At 41.2% G+C, this 17999-nt stretch overlaps 1 protein-coding gene across 1 annotated transcript in view; it reads right to left on the reverse strand.

Annotated features, from left to right (window-relative positions):
* The window catches only part of nell2a (neural EGFL like 2a), a 79081-nt gene extending 69457 nt beyond the window's left edge, over positions 1-9624 (reverse strand). The window contains exons 1-3 of the mRNA XM_083916122.1: positions 9385-9624; positions 8974-9102; positions 201-351 (exon numbers count right to left, since the gene is read on the reverse strand). Coding sequence (XP_083772248.1) covers positions 201-351; positions 8974-9102; positions 9385-9436 — 332 coding nt within the window. The 5' untranslated portion in view covers positions 9437-9624. The remainder of the gene's footprint in view (positions 1-200; positions 352-8973; positions 9103-9384) is intronic.
* Between the last annotated feature and the right edge of the window lie 8375 nt (positions 9625-17999).

Genomic DNA, 17999 nt, shown 5'->3' on the forward strand with positions numbered 1-17999 from the left:
TGTTTTCAATATATATATATATATATAAATATATATATATATACATTGCAATACGTAGATAAAAAAAAATGTGAATTGCTGTTACATATTGATATCAGTATATCCCCCAAAAAATGTGGTTATATTCTGACTGAATGGCATTATGCAATATAGAACATATTTATAATCATATTATAATGTGAAATGTGAACTGATCATACCTGTGCTCAGAGTGATGAATGGAGAGGATGACCCCAGAGTTGAGGTGATCTTGTTTGAGGGTCGCCAGCACAGTAAACTCATTCTTGCCTCTCAGCTTCTGGACCATTTGCTCTGAGACTTCAACAGGAGCTATCACTTCCCTGACAGACCCTACAGTGAAGACAGAAATATAAAATATTATGCAAATGGAAAACACTGAATGGCTGCATTTATAAAGCACTTTTTTCCAAAGTGTTTTAAAATGTGCCTCTCATTCACCCATTCACACATAGACATGCCAATGGCAATGGCAGCAAGCCGTGCAAGGTGCTGCCCTGACCAACTGGAGCAATTTGCTTCGACATGTGGACAGGGCTAGGGCCTTTTGTTGCTAATATGTTTACTACAATTTATTTTATTCATACAATTTAGAGCCAGTCCTAATTGAGATGACATTGAAATTGTAGGGATACAAGAAAACAGGTACATTTGCTGTATGGACCATTGGGTTGGGATCTCACAGGCCTTAAGCTGTAAATATTTGATGTACTCACATAAACTCTTGATGAATTTGAATTCATAAATGACAAATCAAGACTAAACCCACAAAACACAATTACGCCACAGTCTGTCCAATAAATCTGCTAAAATCATATGACTGAGTTTTGCAAGTTGGTTGACCACTTTGATCCCAAACCTGTTTTCATAAAAGGTTAATATAACCTCAAAACTTGTAGTGAACTGTTTTGAACTGGGTTTGTATGAAGTACATGCCCTTGTTTGGAGAAGCGGACACGGAAGCAAAGCCGTGTACTGCTGTCTTGTGATATCACAAGATAATGCAAGAATCACAGATTTAAAAGCTCAAACTAACAAACAATCTGGCATTAGGTTAGTGGACAGGGATAGCAGCAAAACATACAACAACTAAAAACATCAATATCAATTGAAGTGTACAGTATATTTAGAATATTTTCACTTTTTTAGTTCGCTAAACCAATCCTATACAACACCAATAATACAACCCCATTTTAAAAAGTCTGAAATATCCCTTTAAGTGGTGCAAGATCGAATTGAAACAAAACTTGAAGTCATCAACTTGCTAAAACCATTAGATGACTCAATGCTACCAAATATTGTACCAGACATATGGTAACTTTAGCTATTCCAAAAATTGGAACAAAAGATCAAATACTTTCAACTTGTCTTGGTGTCTGACTAGAGATATGCCTGTAAGTATTGGGTAGACGAAGTGAAAGGCTAATAGTGCTGGTTGGGATGGGAGGGCATTCTGTGTAGTTAGCTCATAAGCTCCTGTTTGTATCAGTGTGCCCCCCTCCTCCTCTCCAACTGTACACAGACGTCTATGCTACTTTAATGGAAGCATCAATAAATGATGACGTTTCTCAGAAGCAATCACATCAAAGAGTTCACTTCCAGCTGCAGGATGCATGCAAGATGCCCTGGCACACTTAAGCGCTCCAGGAAGCTAGCGTGGCTGCTTTTCCTCAGTGTATTAACATTACTTCCAGCTGGTGGGTAAATAACAAATTAACACAATGCAATGTGAAACAGCAAGCAATGTCATTATGACGACTGGCACTAACCCCTTATTGGGTATAGATACAATGACAACATGTTGAAAAGAGGAGCATGTTTCATACTTTTCTTATACTTTCACTGTGGACTTACCACGCTAGCGATAGCTTTTTGCCGATAGAGGCTTTTAAGCCCATTAGGGAAATATTTTGAGTCATTTCTCTCTTTACAAAAAAGCACAGTAGATGTGACGCTCACAAGGGGAAATGGACAGGGCATAGTTTCATGCATTTTGCATTGCCAGTGGAATATCATTCCCGTGTCATTGGCTGAGGTGGGACAGATGGTCCAGTGACCGCAACATGAGTTCTCCCTAGAAATAATCTGCTGCCATCAACAGATCCCAACCAAATCCATGACCACTGTTGACAATAATCTCTGAAAATATATGAAATATTTTTTATTTGAGGGGTGTTTGAATCAAATGACAGAATCTTTTATTCAAGCTATTTTTTATTATTGTAGAAAAATGCTCTATGGAGTTACTAATTTTCAAAATTTGAAGCAAAGATGAGCTCAGGCCAAACATGATTTCCTTTGCCTATGACGATATGCATTGGTCAATCTATTGCCATGCCATGTGTTGAACAGAGGGTAAAACGACATCTCAATCATGAGTCAAATTAGCGCAGTGGGAGCAGGTGTCAGGGCGGGGTCCATAGTGAGTGGAGGTTGATGAGGCAGGGGGGGATGGTGAGGCCCGAGGAACCACTGGGCTGCTCCCAGCTTTCTGGCCATGAGCCTTTGATCTATGAGTGGATGACTCTCATCCCCAGTTTTAATACTTAGAGGGGAATGGGGTTGTTTCAAATGGGACTTTGGGGGATTAGAGGGTGGAGACATATCCTCATTTAGATGGAGTGATGAGATTGGTCTGTGTAGAGTTTCCTGTATGAAAAGCATGATGATCTAAACACCCTTGACAGGCACTCAAACAAAGACTAAGACGGCTATAGCAGTAACATCTCTGCATTCCTAAAAACACACATGAAAGAGCAGGAGATGAGTTTGTGCTGTGATGAGGGGGCCAGCTTTCCCTTCTGCCAAATCAATGTGGCCCTGCTGTGGGGGCCTTTGGTCGATTATCTATTGGCAGGCGCCTGGATGGGGCCGCCACCTGCTCCTAACTACCAGTCTGATGTAAGATACTGACACAAAATAGCTTGAAAATGATGAGCTAGCACATAAAATTCCAATCAGCACATTTTCGAGCACAATAACACAGCTCTCGTCATCTATCCTAGTTGTTTACAGGCTATGACGACTGTCTGATTGTGAGAAAAACTGTTTTTTAGACGTACAGAGTTTTATCAGCTGACTAGAGATCTCCAAATGCCTCGGGCTCAGTGGCATCCCTGGGAAGTGTAGCTTTTGACTACAGCCTAATCTTATCTCCCGGGTACATTGTGCTTTAATGGTTACACCCAGGCCACGATTTCCATCCCTCAGTTTAATTTCTAATCTCAAACTGTCTAATGTGGTCTTATTTTGTTTGACCACTAGTATCCACATAGCTGTAATCCCCTCACACTCTCATCCCCGCATTCTCATGGACGAATATTGGCTGCGCTGCACCAATCACATGCTCATACATTTAGCATTTAGAACAGGTGCCCTGGGGCACAGCTTGGAAATCCAGATACACCCAGCTTTGCCACAATCCTTTTCTCACAAAATGCTTTCACTTCTACCTGTATTTGTAAGAAAGTTTTTGTAATGAAAAGGTAGAGTTCCACCTTTTATTATTCAGCAGCTAGAACATATTCTGAAGGACAGGCGGAAGTATATTTTTATGTTCATTACATGTTCAGCTTCTAATTATTTCCCAGAGGAAATTGTGACTAAAAACAGCATTACTCATATTAGATAAAAGATCATAGACACTTTTGTATGTGAAAATGAGGACTTTCATTCTTTGGTCTCCAGTGGATTGCCAGAACAAAATAACACCTCCTACATCTTTGCAACAACTCTTCAACAACATTTTGCGAATAAGCCGTCCCTTTACAGGTTTTGTGAGCTATGAGATGCACACCTAGAAGGGCCTAAATAAACTCAGTGGTCCAATCAGCAGAGGGAGGAATACAATACTAGAATAAACCAAGTAAAAGAGTACAACTTTCTTATTACTTAAGGTTTTCTATCTGAAAAATGACTGATCACATTTCAAACAACACACTTTATCTGCCGGCCTGAGTGCAGAGAAGGATATGTGTGGGAGGTTCAAGCAAGAGAATATCTCTCCAGAGGGATTAGAGTAATGATAAACTCTCCACCGGCTCCAAACTCCAAACCCTTCATTACTGTCAACACACAAGCGAAAACACGTGTGCATACACAAACACTATAACAAAGATACTGTGGCTAGCCTACAGGTCCAAACAAACAGTGAGTCAATGCAAAGAAAAAGGTGGCCACAAAGATATGCAGAAATATGGGCTAATGCAAGGATGGATGCATACACACACTTATGGCAACCCCCAAAAGCAGGTCCTATAGAGCTCCTGAATATTCCACCGTGCTGTCAATCTGTCCGACAGGCCATCTCCCCCCAACTATGTCTCCACTCTTCTGGAACAAATACTAAACCGAGCCAAGGGCACCTCCAGGATTGCTTTGGCCAGCAATTTCTCCTCAATTCTCTGATCACCTCCCCAGTGACTGCCTGTCTGACATTCACACATACACAAAGCTAATGACAGCCTTCCAGCCACCCAACTGTATAACTGCCCTGGAGGGATAGAAATATCTCTCTCTCCATGGTCGCCGGTGCTCCTGTGTGGAACGTAGGATCAGGCTTGCCTCAGAAGGCAGCAAGCAAAGCAGACTTTGACCACAGGGAGTTGGGGATTATGTCAGTCAACAGTTTGGAAAGGTTGGGTAACTTTTTGGGCAGCGCAACAGAACACACTGCAAAAACTACAGCATTTATATTGAAGGAAGCTAAATAATGTTATATTTATATTCTATCTGATTTAATCCAGGTAAATGTCCCCTGCCTCATCTTTTTTTCCACTACATTTAGATATAAATGTGATGTCTGTTAAAGATCCACAAGTAGATCACACAGAAATACTTCAAGCCATTTTGTCTCTCATTGAGTCATGAAAGTTGTATTTCCCAAAACAATTCAAATCAAAAGATCTGCCACACTGTATAATTATTTCAAAATGTTCCCAATACAAAACGACTGCCAAGAAAAATTCCATTTGATTCTACAAAATTGAAACAATAAGCCTCCGCACTCACATTATTTTCTGTGTGTTCCGACACAGTGCTTACATGATTATAAGAAGGCTACATTGAAATAGTTATTGGTAGCAATAAACATTACTCCTGTCCCTAATAGCCACAAAGCAATTAAAGTCATTTTAATGTAAGAGCTGGGGACAGAATCTGCATTCCTCCTTCTGCGGACTGACGTTCAGCCTAAACTAATGTGAGACTTCTGCAGTCTGAGTTACACAAATCAGTTGGATGTTTTCAAATGTTGGTCTTTTTGGAAGCAAATTCTCCCTTTGTGTTACTATCCCTCTGCAGCAGCTCAGCAAGGAGTCACTTGTCTGTAGAGGCACACAGAGGGAATTTCGTACTAAAAAAGTCTGTAACTTGGGGAAACCCAGCTGAATTGTCTGAATGCAGAAACCTTAGCTTCAGCTAAACTTTAGAGTGATTTTTTTCTACACAGAGTAAAGAGCTGATTTCAACGTTCCCAACTGTTACATTAAATTGAAGGGATCTCTTTGCGGACAGTATGGACAGGAGGAACAATCACAGCATGTCATTATTGTTTTCAGATAGACTTTTTTATATTTTAATATTATATTCATATACCACATAAGGCATTGTTATCAACTGGTATGGCTAACAGTGGCTTTGTGAGTTTGTGGCTTGTTATAATACATCACCTGACTTCCGGGACAGTTGAAAGCCTGGTGCGTGTCTTACAGAAGCTAGAGAGTGCCAAAAACATTGGATGTCAACATTTCTGTTGTTCGCAGAAACGCACGGCAACACTTTTTCTGTTGACCAGGTTCCAAATTATATCAGACATGGGAACCATAGATGGTAGCAATGGCTCTTATCCAAAGCACTGTACAACATAAAGAGAGCATAGAGGTTAGCATTAATCTTACACTAGCTTCTTTTGTCAGTGTTGATTACCTTATTGATTCCTGTTGGTAAATTATCATTCTACTTTCTTGTCTTTCCGTTAAATGTTGTGTTAGCTACAAAACGGTTCCCAGTGAACCTGCTCAATACAATTCAGCAGAGTACAGAAGCTAATATCCTATTAAGATGCATCTGTCTGGGCTCTCACCCATTGCATTGCATCCTTCTATGTAGCCCAATACTCTAGTGTACACTGTAGTTACCAGCAGCTAGCAAGAGTAGGCTCTACAGTGGGAACACGCAATTGTCATCCTTTTCAAACACTTCTGTTACACACAGATTAATGCAGGATAACAAACTCACATACACACATAGTTCCCTCTCTTCCTACCTCCTTCACACAAGTGTTGCTGTATTATAAATGAGTCTCTTCCATCCCGTTACACTTCAGTGTTGCTGCAGTAAGGGACATAATCACCACAACATACACAGAAACACTTCACTGACAGTGTTCAAACAGGCTGAGCAATAACATGCTTCTGACAGAGTTAACACACACACACACACACACACATACACATACACACACACACACACACACACACACACAGACACACACACACACACACACACAGATACAATTACAGGGGAGTCTTGCTCTGAAGCTGAAAGGATGCTTCTAGCATTTGGGTTGTTTGCACTTCGAATGAGTTTGGTCCATACGCTTGTAGCATGAGAGGGAGAGTGTTGGTGTATGTGTGTTGGGGGAAGGGAGTGCTTTTGGGTGTGGCCCCAGCGCTTGTTTATACAGAGACAGAGAGATATCTGGATGTCTAGATATTAAAAACTGTGGGGGAAGTGCTAATGATGTGATGATTGTGTGGTGTGGCTGAGTATCACCTGGCATCAGGACATAAGAGGAGCATTCGCCCAGGGGCTTTTATCCCTCTCTATTATGCCAATCCCAGAGGTCCACCTCTCCTAATGCCATGCAATGTAGCGCTGACAGCTACCTTCAAAAGCATCAGCAGGGGTGCGCTAAACAGCAATCCACCTCCCCAATGCTCTCCTCTTTCTCAGACGAAAAAAACATATCTCTGTGGCAGACAGAGATACAAGGATATAGTGAACAGCAATGTAAACACTACAATTGCATATTTACACACACATGCACATTTACACATTTGTATGCTGTGAATTACACTCTCCCCCTGCTTCTTCTCTTTCAGCCCTCAGTGCCCCCCCCCCCCCCTCCTGCTTCCACCCAGCACCCAGAGATAACAGCCTTCCCTCTGGGCAGGCAGTGGAGGGGACAGCCATGGATGTGTTCTGCCTGCTATCTAATGAGCGTCGGAATGTCACCGTGGGCCTGTCTGCTGGTCCCAGCCAGCCAACCATCCATAGATGTGGAATCAGCACAGTCTATCAAACAGCTGGCAGATGGCTCTGCTCCCAGTTTCTCTTCCCTCCTTTCATTCCCACTCTATCTCAGCTTATTTCTCTCTATCGCCCTTACTGTTTTGCATCTCTACAGTATGTGTCTCTCCCTGTCTATTTCTGATAACAAATAAACATAGGCCCAGGTCTGCTTTCCCGCTATGCCTCTACCTGCCTCCCCCTCAACCAACATCATTGACTTAACATAGACATCCCAAATGAAGGAACGAGGCAAGCTCTGACATAAATAACGTGACTCCTTCTTCACCCAGGTAACTGAATGTACTTAGCAAAGTTAATGCATAGAAATAAGACAAAGTAATGAAGGAGAGGTGCCATTTGTGAAACAAACATGTTTTTCATTCTGTGACTAAAGCTATGGAAGCTTTTTCTATAACTGTCTTTCTGTCTTGCATTCTCTCTCTCTCTTTCTGCCATTCTTCCTTGTAGTCGCTCTCCCTCCCTCTTGCTACCTGCCTGGGTAAAGCACTTCTGAGTGTTGTCTACACAGAGGACATCAAATGGCCTGCCTTCACAGAGATGCTGGAGTTGCTGCTCCATGCAGAAGCTGTCTCAGCGGCTGTGCAGGGAGATGAGAAGATATCAGAAAGGAGGAGGGATGAAGAAAAATGTCGACAAATGATTGCAGTGTTTCTCTGTCCCAAAACAACATTGTCATTTTGGTATATTATGTGATCCATGTTGAGATCCATATTTTGAAGATTTGAATGTTGCCTCGTCTTTATTTTTTTGTCACTGATCTGGGGAGCCAAAAGCAATTCCCTCTGTTGCTGCATTTGGCTAGTTTATGATAGACGTATCAATCCCTGTGATGGGGCTTTTAAGAGTCTCATTTGGATTGTAATGAGAGTCTGACATTGAATAAGAGAGATGTGAGTGACAAAAAAGTGCATATAGAAGTCAAGCCCGACCACAGCTTTGACCACTCCATTTTGCACAGGGCAATTTACTAAATTTACTAAATTACTTAGATAACGCATTTAGCCTACACACTGCCATACAACTGACAACACGGACATCTGACTCACTTTTTTACTGATTCATATTTTTGTTTGAATGTAAGCGTTAACACTTTTACACCCCAGAGGATCACCAATGGGTAAATTCTAGCGAGGGCCCCATTCACCCGCATCATACATCTCTCAGGGTTTTGTCCCTGCCTAATCTGATTATGCTAAATCTGTCTATGATTCTTCGCGTGATTCCCCCATCTCTCCCCCTCTGCTCAACCTACTCACCCCACTTTTTCATGAAGACCTAACACTGCCTATTGTTCAGGCAGGTGGCTGTCTGAGGGCCCCCCAAGCTAAGTCCTGTCATAGAGGAAAACAGCAAATCCACCGTGTGCTGCTGCTGACAGTCTCTTAGTTGCACTATGGACAGTAAGAATCAAATACAAGAGTAAGGGCTACAGTTTATCAGATGATCTGACACCGCTCTAGAGAAGCTGATCCGTGGTTTATGAGTCTTGTTAGTCTTAGAGGTTGTAAAATCAACATACAGCAGTGCACTTTTCATTAGAAACATTTTTGTCAGCATTGCCTCACATGCAGAGCGTCCTATCTGGACACATTGTTAACTTCCATCTTTGAACAAAAATACTAGAAGTGTGTGTTACCGTACCTTGGAAGTGGAAAGCTCTAGACTCACTGTGGAAGCCCTGGACCTGAGTAACTCCATCAAAGCCTTCTCCAAGCGTTAGTTCATCAAACGCGCTGATACGCAGGGCAGGGTCAACCCCAAAACCTACAACTAATTTGCAAACACAGAAACAACATTGTCATTGTTATCGGATAAGGACACCTGTGATGTTAAAAAAAAAAATCACCTGCTGGTGTCAGGGAGAAGAGCTGGGAGGTGGTTACTGTGTCCAAGCTGCTATGTCAAGTAGTTATGATTATTTCTGAGAAGCCTAGGTTGGCAAATTATCCAAAACAACACATAATTTAATGATCTGTATATCATCTTATCGGCTAGTCTATATGTTGCAAGAGATGGTTACTGTAAGAAATCAGTTACATCCCTGTGTCCTACCTGAGGAGGCGCAAAATATGCCGAGAAGCAGAAATAGCTGTAATAATCCCATGGTGAATGTATATATATATATATATTTAAAAAAATTAGTCCATGTTTTGTCCACTTCCGAGAGACAGTATTGTTCAATCACATGCGAATGATGTATCACCCTCGCGCAGAAGGCTGTTACTAATCCCAAATGCGGAGCGGAGGCATCATCACAACTTTAGATGCCCAATGATGCAGAAAAGCAAATCCGGATAGAAGAAGAGAAAATGTTAAGTGTACAAATTATTCCATGTGACGCAAGGTTTGCTCCATCAGCAACATCCGCGGCACAGGTGGGTAACAGAGGAAGCACGAAGCGAGCTGCCGCTGCCTCGCCAGCTGAACAGACGCTCCTACAGCAGCGTGAATGAGAGCTGCGGCCGCTGAAGGAGGAGTGCAGAGAGAAGAGAAGAGAGGAAGGGGGAGAACCTGTCGAGGAGTGAGAAAGAGGGACAATGAAGCCCCCTTGTGGCCTGAGGTGAGAAAACCCTTGATGAATCCAAAATAGGCCTCTCGTATTGATTGCAACCACGCCTGTTGTCAAGGGAGGAAAATGTCTACACTGCTGCCCCTCAATTCCTGATGGTAAAAATCATTTTCGTGTGGGTCGATAATTCCTTATCCCTTGGAGGTTTCTTGGAAACATCCGTAGGGTATGATTTAGCAAAATGATTAAAATAGAGACAGCTTAATGATACCAGTTAGTGCAAAGCAGGTGGCAGGACATGCAAAAATACGCCATGTGTCTACAGGTAAGCATATAATCTACAGTATATGTGAACAATTTCGTTTCCAATTATAAATTGATGTTAAAAAACGCCTACTTGGGTTTAAATGAAGCAAAACTAAAATATGAGTTTATATTTCCCTGTGGTTAGCATCAAATTGCGTCCTTTTTTACATTAGCATTTCAAGACAATATTAGGAATTTATCCGGAAAGAAGAGGAGACCTAAAAAGAAAGAACGTTTTAGCGTAATTCTATTGTATATAAAGCAAGGTTTCTACTTTGTTCAAAGTCTGAAGAATGACAGTATGACATGATATTCATGATTAAGTTAAAGGTGCTCTACTCGAAATACTGAAAAATGTGGGTTGCCTCCACACAGCTCTCACCCCAAATACTTGAAATAAAGTTTTTTTATTGGCCACAAGAACTAGCACTGGCCATCTATCACAACAAACAACAGAGAAGCTGGGATGACAACAGTGTGACTTCATTATCTCCCAAGGGAGCCATCACTCCACTATATCCTTACATAGCAAATATTTGTTTGGTGCTATATTAATGTTCTGAATTTGGAGTACCATGTCTTTGAAGTTGTACTCCGTATGATTTCAGATACTTTGTTTCTAGCGGCCTCTTTGGCAGTAAGATGTAAGTGCAGGCTAGCCTGTTCTTTCAGAGCCATCTTGTCACGTTCACAGTCACTATAGCAGTTTCTCAATACCAAGTATTCCGAGCTCGGACTGAGCTTGGTGGTTCAGACTTGGCAAGTACGGCTGATTAATGTGAAATGCATTCTGGGATGCCTGGCTGTCCAAAGTGCACACAAGTCACCTCTGGGCATTTGGACCGTATTTGGCAAGATGCAGATTATTGAATTGGAACAGTACTTGGGCTGCAACTGATAACGTTTCACAAATCCACCAGAACACAAGTACGGACAAGAACTTTTTTTTTCTCTTTTGTAAACTTTATTGACATACATTCACCTCTCACTTCCAGTCCACCCGATCCAAGATTACAAGTGAACGCAGCATAACCATTAGTGACGAGTTTGGCTGGCAGACCAACTGATGTCAGCAGCGCCGCATGGCGGCCTATTTTCATCTACCCCGAAAAATGTCTCCACAGACACGGATATTTTAGAATACCCGGAAAAAAGACAAGTAGAAGTGCTTTCATTAGTGGGTCATATGATCAATCACTATTGTTTTAACTCATTCTTGTTTTAACTCACTCTTTCATAGATAGTAACTTAAAATACCATTAAATTGATGAAAATCTTACGCAGTACATCTTTAAATTTAAGGGGAAAATCATCTGAAGTTGTGATAGTCCAGGTGGACGTTTTGACGTCACAGCAGGAAAGCCACAGAGGTAATTAATAACACTGGAAATATGAGCTTCACAGAGGGAAATGTTGGCAGTATTGGATCTAGCAGGGAGAGCATTAGGGCCTGATAAATATAATTCAGTTGTGTCCTGACCTTTATTTTTTAACATTTTCGAAACTTTATGATGCAATGGTGGGCTCACTCCCATTTTATTCTAAAGGAGTATGGGGTTTTAAAGATCTTGGTCAGGCTCTCCTCTGGCAACTGCAACTGTCTCCCATCCCACATCCCCTTCAATAATCGCTTTGCAGTATATTTATGCACCCTGAGAAAACACCTCACATCTCAACTCTGGATAGCCTTACTATCAGGGACATCTTTAATTGGGATCGAGCACATAGTTATCCTTGGTCAAGAGAGGTTTCTGTAATATTTTATGTCCCTGATTTACACTTTATTTTCAGGAGTAATTTTCAGTGTAATATTATAGTCAAACAAAAGTGAGTTGAAAAAGTATATATATATAATTTCCCCTCATACGTGTTATTCCTGTGATGCTATGTAAGTTTAAGCATCTAGATTTGTTGTCTGTCCATTGCAGCATTCATCCAAGAAGCTTCATCTGTTCTCCTTACAGATGGAGTCCCTATGTCAGGATTCCATCCTGGCAGCCCTTCTCTCCCCTTTTGTTCCTGTGTTTTGTCTCCCTCTGTCTGTGTTTCCCTGTTTGTGTCTCCCCCTCTCTGTGGCTTGGCACTAATCACCTCCCTTCCAGTATATTAAGACGGACCTGAGACTCGTTCATTGCCAGATCGTTTCATCAGCAGAGCAGTAGCATGTTGTGAACCTTGGCTTCTCATGTACTCAGTTTTTTCTAAACTTCTCCGTGAACCTGTGCGTAATTGCTCCTGTGCTTTTTTGCTTCAGTCACCCGTTATCCTGTCGACTTGTCTGCCTGCCTGCCTGCCTGCCTACCACCTGCTTTTGCTCTCCCTGTGGCCATCTCGCAATTGTTTGCAACCTGAAGGACACCATTACCACATGGAGAGACGCCCCATCTGGAATTGAGAACATTCACCGACACTGGACACGCTCAGGAGAGCACTACAACACTCACTTAGCCCCCACTCCTTTACCCCTTGTGTACCGTGCACTTTGTATATAGTATTTCACTATTAAATCTCTTCAACCTGACTCTGTGTTCGTGTCTGCATTTGGGTCCCAGTCCTCCGTGTTTCCCAGTAACCATTTGTGACACCCTAAGCATTTAAACCTTTTGGGTGGGTTCACACTGATGTTACAAGAAGTTGTCAAAGTCAAATGGAAATCAGGATATTCTTGAGTTAAAGTGTAACTAGCCTTGAAACTTCTTGAAAAGGAATGTCGAGACGGCATTATGAGCAGCAGGTAAGTGGTGTTGCAGCCCCCACCCTTCACTCTTTTGTTCAGGAATGGTTGTTACAGTTTGACGTATCTGGCCTCCTTTACTCCTCTTTCAAACCATCTTTCTCATCTGTCCTCATATTAAGCACATAAGGGCGATAGAGAAAATACCAACTGTCTCAAAGCATTAAGTTTACCAGTGGTCCATAAATGCTTAAATTGTTAGGGTTATGACCTCCTGTAAGCATACAATTTCGTTCTTTAAATTGGTTTAGTCATCCAGTTAAGCTGAAGTTTGTATTTTTCAGCAGGTGGTATGAAAATGAATTTAAATGGAGTGCTTGATTATCTGTGTGACTCAACCCGGTTAAGGTCTTTTTACAGAGCACAGATGCTGTGTGCTTTGAATATTTGTTTATGCTTGCATCTTCTTCATCCATAGGACCAATTACCATTTTGAAACATAACCATTTTTTTCAGCAGCCATGCCATAGTGATAACTTTTTTTCTATTAAAAAAAGGAGGATAAACAGATATATTTTCCCAGAATGCTAATACATTTCCTGCCAGATGGACATGAATCAAAGCCTTTTCGGTACCATCTACAGCAAACCCCAGCCAATCCCTGGATAACTGGGAAAGTTTTTTGTTGGCTGTGCGTGTCTGTTGAAGTTGGGTAACAAGTAGAGGCCAGCAGATATGGTTATAGGGACAGTTCTAGATCCTGTATGGTGCTCAGCTCCATCCCAAGCATTATATTTTAACACCAATTTATATGTCAAATCAATCCTCCCCTTCCAGTTCTCACTCCTGCCAATAACACATTTTGTTTAAATTATGATTCATGATAAACAGATGTGTTTTTTTACAAATAGGCTGTTATCTGTCTCCAATTCACATAGCTTGTTCATATGTTCAAAGTGTGCAGCTAATGGGTGGCTGTTGTCAATAAAACAGAGGCATTCAATGGCTCTGCATTAGAGTGTCACATCTGCTGTGTGAAAGGGCATCCAACGCTCTCTTCATTATTAATAATACTAGATTTCTTCTGGGTACAGACACAGGAAATGTAATTACTTTGTATTGCCCACAAGTTGTCATTTCCTAAAGTGCCATCAGGAAACTAAGAGTCATTAAAGCATGTGCCCAGCCAAGAATGAAAAGTAATAAACGCACACAGTGCAAACCCACACCTACTCTCCTGCTGCATGTCCACACACAAATCTCTCATGCCAGGGGCACTGAAACAAGTCCTTTCTCTTAAAGATCCAGATGGGGGATGTATTAAAAAAGCTCTCAAAAGGGTTTTTCAATTCATGCACCATATATACACACTAATGCCATGAAAAAATGGTATTGCTTGCAGTAGCTGTGCCATGATTTGAATTAACTGCAGAAAAGCTGCCTCCATTGTTCACACTGCTCTCAAGGTTTAACTTGTCTGTCTTGCAAATCAGATATTCATTAGTTATATTGTTAAAAAACTGTATCCTCTAAGAATTCATTACATGTCTGCTTTATAATAGTCATTCACACCACTTTGACAATTTCTGATAAATTTAAATAGAAAGAAAAGTTTGACTTGACAACAGAGTCTCCACAGTCAACAACTGACTATGTTATGATTCAACGTAAAGCATGAGTGATATCATTACACATCCACTGGTTGATTATAAATGTGTCTCGCCACTGCAAGACTACAACAAAGGTTTAAATTCCTAGAATAACAAAATGGTAAACAATACATAGAAATGCATTACGAATATTAAAATGTGTAGGGAAAATAGAACAAAATACAGTATAAAGCAAAAGCTGGGATGAATAATGTCTTTTATTTCATTCATGTCACTGAACACATATGGAATACAGATGTTTTTTATTTTTCTCAGTGCCATCTTGTGTGCATGTGTGTGAATTGCAGCGACAGCATCAAAGTGTAGCAGTACTGAGGTACAACAGACAGTGTCACCCTTGGACCATCTCAGAGCTAAATACTTGATGACCTGAGATATGGGCAACACAAAGTAAATGCAGAGACAAAGGTGGAGATAAATACACTATTTCATGGCTGTGTCCTGCCCCCACTGCTGTACAATCTCTACAGAAAGATGATTCTGAGCTTGGCCCGATGGTGGATTAGTTAGTCAACCGGTGTGATGAAGCCTTTCTGGAATGAAATACCCCGAAAACCAAGAAAATGCTAATTGATTTTAGTAAAATCATCCCTCTCACCATTTCAGACCTCCATCAAAAGGAAGTGGCATTGAGCTTTTAGAACAGTATAAGTACCTTGTGTAGTTTTTGATTAAAAAAAAAACGCCAAGTTGGAGTCAGCAATGTTTGTATTTTCTTAGGAAATTACAAAGGAAAAAGATAGGAAATTGATGTCCTTATATTTACAATGCTTGCTTGGTATGGTAACCTGAATATCAGGGACAAAAACCACCTAAACAATATTGTGAAGGTGGCTGGGAAGGTGCCCTCCTTGATGGCTATTTCACCAGCGGGAACTCCGTGGGGCCAGGTCTGTATTAGACTGTACAAATCACCCCCTTCACTTTGAATTTCCGACGCTTCCCTCAGGATGTAGATTCAGAGTATGAGGTTTAGGAGTAAAAGCTCTTTTGTTCCCTGTGCAATAACTCAGCTGAATTTGCAGAGAGACTGCTTTGTGTAGTGATGTGTATTGTTGTGTTTTGGATTTTTTTGGACCTCTTGTTTGTGTATTTTTTGTCTTTTACACCTGACTGATTGAATTTCCCATTTGGGACAATGAAGTGACTGAACTGAACTATATGCCTAGACGTCGCTCTATGGTTAAACAATGTTTTTGTCAGGAAAGGGTTTATCTTTACGCTGATGATAATGCTCTTTTGACTTAATATGCAGTATGAAATACAGGAATATCATTAGAAAAAGAGGAAACAGGAGTGTTTTGGCATTTTCATATATGGTTATATGTCTTTGTGCATTAGCCTTGCTGCTTGCAGCTACCAAATGACAGTGGATAAATACAGTTGTGCAACTTTTATTGTCACAACAAGACCAAAGGTTTAGCAACAACCTTTAGCCAATTAATTCTTAAAATAATAATTTTTCATTCAATAATACAATTAAATCGTGGTAAGGCTTAACATAGAAAAACTCAGTTGATCAATGAACATTGTCCCTAACAAATAAATGCCAAAAGTAACTTTACTACCACACAACCCCCCAAGTGTGAGTGGGCAGGCTCATTGTTTTGCAAAAGCTCCATTTTCTCCACACACAAGCTGGATAACCTTTATCCACTTGGAATCGAGTTATGGAAAAGTTCCCTTTTTGAATGGGAAGAACAACACATTAGTACAGGCAGAAGGTTGAAACTAGGTCAAAAATATGTTTTTAAATGTAACCGGCTTAATATGGACATAGTCTTAATCAAAGCATGGTTATTCGTATGCTGATCTTTTATAGACTGTGTACGCAGTGCAGTTGCTCAACACAGTCACTCCCATTCCCCCTGGATCCTATTGTGAATGCGTGCAGTGAGCTGGCTCATTGGGCCTTCATGGTGAATGGCCAGCAGCCATTCACTCACCACAGAAGCTCATTAGAACTCTATAGACACACAATTGTGAGGTTCACATTAGAAACTTCCTCCTCTGAGGCACAGACACCGCACACAAAGTGCCAGTTTGCTGCTAAGCTAAGCGCATTGTCTTCCTGATTCATAGAGCTTGGCCCTCCATTCACGATATTAAGTTCGAGTGGTGGAATATCAATTGCGTGTGCAATGGGCCGGTATCTTTTTAAGAGCTTTAGTGGGGTTAAAAAAGAGAGAAAAAAGATCTCAGCCGGTCTGCAGAGTGCTAGCTTTCAACAGGGCCATTGTGAGGATTCTGAATGAAGGGACCCCTGTTTTTTTCCCTCCAATTTCTAAAAAGAGATGGACATCAAATAAATTCACATGAACTTGCTTCAGGGTGTTTCCAAGACCTACTGTTTAAGAATAGCCTAATTATACCTCCCTCTCCTGGAGAACTCTTTTGGAATCTGGCTAATTACGAAGTGGTGAATCTTAATGATGATACGCTCTTAGAGATGCCTTTTAAAATGTGCACAGAAGTCGTGTGAGATTGGTTCTCCCTAAAATGTCTATGAACACAGAGAAATATATCAGTTTAACAGGAATAAATTATGTTTTCAGGAGCGTTGTTAGTTTCAAGGTGCTCCTAACAACTTGTAAAATGGCTACACATTCTTATTCATTTCTGAAAGGCTAATTAAAGCGGAAAGAAAAAGTAGCTGTAAGAAAAAAATAAACAAATGTCCTCAATGTTATCATATAAAACATACTTTGACCACAATCAAGCTCCTTTCAAAGTCTAAACTAATACAGCACAATAAAAGCACAGAGAGCAGTCGGGGTTCCCTCCTGTTTTCTGTCTGTCATATAAACAAATGACTCTCCACCAAACAAAAAGCCTTGGGGGACTATCAGCCACTGGTCTACATGGAGCACGTTAACACACACTCACTACACAAAAGTAGATAGTCTACAGACTTGCTAACACTTATCATGTGACAGAGCGCTATGCCATCTCCACCAGTCTGAGGAATAAAACCTCAAATTTGATTACAAGCAACCTTTGGCTCCCTGGCCATCACACAATAGGCTGAGCTGTCTAGGCCAATTTCCATGCTCAGCATGAGGTATCTACACGCGCAGACTGGAGCTCCCTACAACCACCCCCACCCCCCCTCACACACACACAACCCGACCAGTGTGGATATGCCTGTTTACTGTGCCTAAACTCCGGGTCTGCTGTCGCCCCTCTTGTTGGACTTTCTATTATGATGGTGGGGATCATTAGTTGCGGTGTGAAAGGTTACACAAGCCACTCATTGGACGTGTTTGTACCAAAACATGATTACATGCGTGTGTTTTTGTGTGAGTGTGTGTTTTTGTGACCATTTTTATTTTACAGTTGTGATCCTCAAACATGCAGGATATGCTCCCACCACACTGACAACTGCCACTGAATAAATATTCAGGTGGTTGAGTCTACCGCCTCTGGAGCTACATGGAGCTCTCATGCTGGCCTACACGGAATCCTACCAGAATTTAAGCCCCCCCTGTAAGTGTGAAATCAAGGTTTT

The sequence above is a fragment of the Echiichthys vipera genome (genome assembly GCF_963691815.1).
Source record: "Echiichthys vipera genome assembly, chromosome: 7".
Taxonomy (NCBI): domain Eukaryota; kingdom Metazoa; phylum Chordata; class Actinopteri; order Perciformes; family Trachinidae; genus Echiichthys; species Echiichthys vipera.